At 38.9% G+C, this 6,000-nt stretch overlaps 1 protein-coding gene across 4 annotated transcripts in view; it reads left to right on the top strand.

Moving 5' to 3' along the window:
* The window catches only part of LOC143286908 (uncharacterized), a 57,975-nt gene that overhangs the window by 2,978 nt on the left and 48,997 nt on the right, over positions 1-6,000 (top strand). For all 4 annotated transcript variants that reach the window (XM_076594845.1, XM_076594847.1, XM_076594846.1 and 1 more), the window contains exons 2-4: positions 81-148; positions 3,139-3,234; positions 4,970-5,071. In XM_076594845.1, coding sequence (XP_076450960.1) covers positions 128-148; positions 3,139-3,234; positions 4,970-5,071 — 219 coding nt within the window. In that variant the 5' untranslated portion in view covers positions 81-127. The remainder of the gene's footprint in view (positions 1-80; positions 149-3,138; positions 3,235-4,969; positions 5,072-6,000) is intronic.

The raw sequence follows: 6,000 nt of genomic DNA, 5'->3' as shown, positions 1-6,000 counted from the left end.
GTCTGCCTACAATGGGTCAGAATTTTTTCATTAACCTTGACAGTCCACTCTTTTTTTTCTTTTTTCTTTTTTCTTTGCAGTTGATCTTTGAAGCATCTGCCAGAAGTGGGATAAGGTGTTAAACAAAATGGCTGGTATAGCATCCAAGGTAAATGCAACTGTGTTGTTGAAGTAACATGTTCTAGTTGTTGTAGTAACATGATATTCATTTTAATATATCTCTGTGTTTGTTTGTTTTGTTTTTCATACAAAGTGTATGTCACCAGTTTAAGAGTTCCAATGCACATAGCATTTCCTCAAATTCTGATCTCTTAAATTAGCTGATTTATTTTCTTTTTGTTCTCTTGTCTTTGTTTTTTCTTATTTCTTCTTTTATTTTTTTGTGTGTGAGTGTTTGTTTGTTGGGTTTTTTTGTTGTTTTTTCATTAATCAGTCTATGACAGGCACAACAGTGGAGTGGTTAAAGCATTTGATTTTCAGTCTAAGAAACTGGGTTTGAATCCTGGTACATGATGGCACCTGGTTGGTTAGGGGTGGAGATTTTTTTTTTTTATCTCCTTGGTCAACAGATGTACAGTTCTGCTAATGCCTGAACCCCTTCATATGTATACACATGCAAAAGAAGAAATGTATAAAAAAAAACATTACAGATTTGATCATCCATGTCAGGGTTCAATGGACTATAAAAACAAGAACATACCCAGCTTTCACACCCCAAAAAGTGGAGTATGACTGTCAGCATGGCAGGGTAAAGAAAAGCCCTTGCAAATAAAATCCACTTGTAGTTGTACAGATATATATATATATATATATATATATATATATATATATATATATATATATATATATATATATATATATATATAACATTATAGTGAACATGGAAGTTGCAGTCCCTGAACACAAATGAAGTTCTGAAGATGTCATCCATAATAAACATGAAAAAAATTCTGTCTCCTCAATTGACAAGTCAGCCAGTGTGCCCTCCCCCCCCCCCCCCCCCCCCCCCCCCCCCAACCCCCCAAAGTAAGCTTTCAACAAACCTAAAGCTAGGAGTAGTCACAGGGTTGTTCTTTTGTTTGTCTGTTGTTGATTTTGATGTTGTTGTTGTTGTTTTCTTTTGTTTGTTCAGTTGTTGTGTTACTCAGAAAATCAGTCGATTGTAAATTGTTTGCCTGTTGTTGGGGATGTCTGTGTTTTTCCCTTTCTTTATTCAGTTGCCTTATTAGTTTGTTAATCTATTCTGTATGCAGTGTTTGTCTGTTGTTATTGCTCTCCTGTATGTATTATGTATGTATGTAAGTGGTGTGTGTGTATGCATGTATATATATATATATATATATATATATATATATATATATATATATATATATATATATATATATATAACAATCTACAACAGCAACAACAACAATAATTAAAAATGAGATATTCAAGTGTCATAATACTGATTCCATCAGTGTGCACAAAAACAATCCTAGTGCCAGCTTCCACTCCACCTCTACCCTAGCTCCCACCCCCCCACCGCTTCCTGCATCCCCTCTTCTCCTCCACCCCTTGCTCCCCCATTCCCATCCCTCTACACCCCCCTAGCCCCCAACCTCCCAAAATAAAATGAAATAAAGAAAGAAAGAAAAAAAGAAAAAGCAGGGGAACAATCCTGGTGGCTGTGTTACCAGTTCCTGCTGATGGTATCTCGTATCCGCCGTGCCGGTATACATGAAAAGGGAACATTTCCAATTGGCTGTGGTCATTGATTTATTGATGCTGTCTTTCACGTCAGTGCCACTGGAGTGTAATTGTTGTGTGGTGCTGTGACTGGGTTGGAGCAGGGGGAAAAAATACACACATAATTATGACGTCAACTGAACCATCGACTAAACCTTGAAAAATTGGTCTTCAGTATTTGTGGGCTGTAAAATATATTGCACTGTAATGTGTAGTGTGCATTTAAAGACACCATAACATCAGATGCATGTAGATACAAATGCAGTTTGCTGCCATGGAAGTCCATTTTAGGTTTGGGACTACATAACTAGGTTGAACTCTACATTTTCCTTGCATGGTCTGTCAGCCCTTCTATCTATCTATCTATCAGTCTACTTATCTCTTTCTCTTATATATATATATATATATATATATATATATATATATATATATCTGTGATGTAGATGAGGTGTGTAATATGATGGGGGGATGTGTAGTGTCTTTTTGAGACAGGGTAAGATGTGTAAAGTGATGGGGGACTTGTCGTGTCGTTTTTTGAGACAGGGTATGGTGTGTAATATGATGGGGGGATGTGTCATGTCTTTTTTTAAGACAGGGTGAGGTGTGTTATATGATGGGGGTATGTGTCGTGTCTTTTTGAGACAGCGTGAGGTGTGTTATATGATGGGGGTATGTGTCGTGTCTTTTTGAGACAGCGTGAGGTGTGTAATGTGATGGGGGGAATGTGTCATGTCTTTTTGAGACAGGGTGAGGTGTGTAATGTGATGGGCAGAATGTGTTGTGTCTTTTTGAGACAGCATGAGGTGTGTAATATGATGGGGGTATGTGTTGTGTCTTTTTGAGACAGTGTGAGGTGTGTAATATGATGGGGGTATGTGTCATGTCTTTTTGAGTCAGTGTGAAGCATGTAATGTGATGGGGGAAATGTGTCGTGTCTTTCTGAGACAGCGTGAGGTGTGTAATATGATGGGGGTATGTGTTGTGTCTTTTTGAGACGGCGTGAGGTGTGTAATATGATGGGGGTATGTGTCGTGTCTTTTTGAGACAGCGTGAGGTGTGTAATGTGATGGGGGGAATGTGTCATGTCTTTTTGAGACAGGGTGAGGTGTGTAATGTGATGGGTGTGTAATATGATGGGGGATTGGTGGGGGGTTGGGGGGGGGGGGGCATCATATTTCTTTGAGACACGGTGAGGTGTGCAATATGATGAGGGATGTATCATGTCTTTCTGAGATAGGCTGTAGGTGTGGTGTGTAATGTGATGGGGGTTGTGTCGTGTATTTTTGAGACAAATGTGTTGTTGTTGAGGTGTGTAATATGATGGGGGTTGTGTTCTGTATTTTTGAGACAAACGTGTTGTAGTTGAGGCGTGCAATGTGATGGGGGATGTTGTGTCTGTGCTTTTGACAGCTGTATGTGCTGATCAAGAGAGGGGAGATCCACAAAGTGCAGGACTTGCTGGGAGACATCAATGATCATGCCATTATCGCTGACATTGAGAATGCTGTGAGTAATGTGTGTGTGTGTGGGGGAGGGGGGGTAGGGGTTGAGTGGAGTGTCAGTGTGTGTGTTTGTGCGTGTGTGTGTGTTGGGAGACATCACTGATCAAGCCATTGTCACCAACATTGAGAATGCTGTGAGTAATGTGTGTGTATGTGTATGTGTGTGTGTGTGTTGAGAGGAATGTGTCAGTGTGTGTGTGTGGTGGGAGATATCACTGCACTGGTCAAGCCATTATCTCCAACATTGAGAATGCTGTGTGTAATGTGTGTGTGTGTGTGTGTGTGTGTGTTGAGGGGAGGGGAGTCTGTGTGTGTGTGTGTGTGTGTTTGTGTGTGTGTTGAGGGGAGGGGAGTCTGTGTGTGTGTGTGTGTGTGTGTTGTGTGTGTGTGTGTTTCACTGTGTGCGTGTGTGTGTGTGTTTCACTGTGTGTGTGTGTGTGTGTGTTAAGGTGTGTGTTTATTGGGAAACATCATTGACCAGGCCATTATTGCCAACATTGACATTGCTCTCTCTCTCTCTCTCTCTCTCTCTCTCTATCTCTCTCTCTCTCTCTCTCTATCTATCTATCTATCTATCTATCTATCTCCTTCTCTCTCTATGTTTCTTTGTACATGCATGAATGTATATTTTTCCCTACCCTGCCCTTTTTTCTTTCAGAACAAAAAAAAAAAAAAAAAAAAAAAAAAAAAAAATCAGTCAAAAATCACTAACGTGTGTGAACAGACTGTGAATGAATTAACCAGTCAATGGTGACTGAAAGGTGCCTATCGCTGCAAAGTCAGGCTGGCAGCTCTCTGTCAGAAATAAATCTCCCTGTCATGCTGGTGTTATTGTAAGGCTCTTTGGAACTTCATTCATTACATCCATGCGTCATTCCAAAAGAGAACACTGCTTGGACTTTTGAAGATAAGACACAGCTTTATTAACTTTATAACTTATTCAGCTTTGTTGTATGAATGTACTCTTTTCTAACCATACAAAGCGGAGTGCACAAAGAGAGGTAGGGTGGGAGTGCTCAGAGTGCAGCACGGATATAGCTGGGGAGGTAGTGACAGAGTGTTGCATATCAGTCTGGGAAGGACCGGCAGTTCTCGTTCACTGACCACGGTGCCAGAATTATGTTCAGGGTGGCTGCAAATTGCTTGTGCTGGCTACCAGACACCCCTGGGGAGTTAGCTCTGAAACAAAACTGGATCGCTACATTCTCTGAGTTCCTGATCCAGGGAAAGTGAGTGATACAGCGAAAGGGCTGTGTTTCATAACTGTGTCTTGATAATGATGATAAGAAGAAGAATGATGATGATGATGATGATAATAATAATCATAATAATAATCATAATAATAATAAATAATAATAATAATGATGATGATGGTGATGATAATAATAACAATAATAACAATAACAATAATAATGATAATAATAATGATGATAGCAATAATAATAATAGTAGTAGTAATAATAATAACTACAATGATGATAATCATAACAATAATGATGATGATGTTGATGATGAGAAGAAAAATGCAGATTAACGCTAACACCTCCCAGGCAGGGAGCTTGTCATGTTTATAACTAAACACCGTGTCTGTTCTACAATGTATTGTGTTTTTATATTGACAGTTCCACACACTTGCTAAACAATGCTGACAGATTCAACGCTAAAAAAAAAAAGAAAAATAAAAAAAAAGAAACACCAGATTTTTTTTGCCCATCCTGTTGAATGAAGTCTGTGATCAGTTTCCAGAAACAGACCCTGTGAGTTTGGCCATCGACTGCAGGGATGAGCAGCTTGCCATTTACCTGGTGGAGAAAGGATTCTCCACGGGAAAACTCTATCAGGTAAACATCACTGCCATACAGTCATGACAAAACTCTTATCAGGTAAACATCACTGCCATACAGTCATGACAAAACTCTTACCAGGTAAACATCACTGCCATACAGTCATGACAAAACTCTTACCAGGTAAACATCACTGCCAATACAGTCATGACAAAACACTTATCAGGTAAACATCACTGCCAATACAGTCATGACAAAACTCTTATCAGGTAAACATCACTGCCAATACAGTCATGACAAAACTCTTATCAGGTAAACATCACTGCCATACAGTCATGACAAAACTCTTATCAGGTAAACATCACTGTCATACAGTCATTACAAAACTCTTATCAGGTAAACATCACTGCCATACAATCATTACAAAACTCTTATCAGGTAAACATCACTGTCATACAGTCATTACAAAACTCTTATCAGGTAAACATCACTGTCATACAGTCATTACAAAACTCTATCAGGTAAACATCACTGCCATACAGTCATGACAAAACTCTTATCAGGTAAACATCACTGTCATACAATCATTACAAAACTCTTATCAGGTAAACATCACTGCCATACAGTCATGACAAAACTCTTATCAGGTAAACATCACTGCCATACAGTCATGACAAAACTCTTACCAGGTAAACATCACTGCCATACAGTCATGACAAAACTCTTACCAGGTAAACATCACTGCCATACAGTCATGACAAAACTCTTATCAGGTAAACATCACTGTCATACAGTCATTACAAAACTCTTATCAGGTAAACATCACTGTCATACAGTCATTACAAAACTCTGTCAGGTAAACATCACTGCCATACAGTCATGTCAAAACTCTATCAGGTAAACATCACTGTTGTATGATCATGATAAAATTATCAGGTAAATATCCTATCATACAGTCATGACAAAACTCTATCGTTGAATATCAC

Source organism: Babylonia areolata, chromosome 10 (genome assembly GCF_041734735.1).
Source record: "Babylonia areolata isolate BAREFJ2019XMU chromosome 10, ASM4173473v1, whole genome shotgun sequence".
Lineage (NCBI taxonomy): Eukaryota > Metazoa > Mollusca > Gastropoda > Neogastropoda > Buccinidae > Babylonia > Babylonia areolata.
The sequence above is the reverse complement of the archived record's forward strand: the minus strand, read 5'-3'. Positions and strand labels throughout refer to the sequence as shown.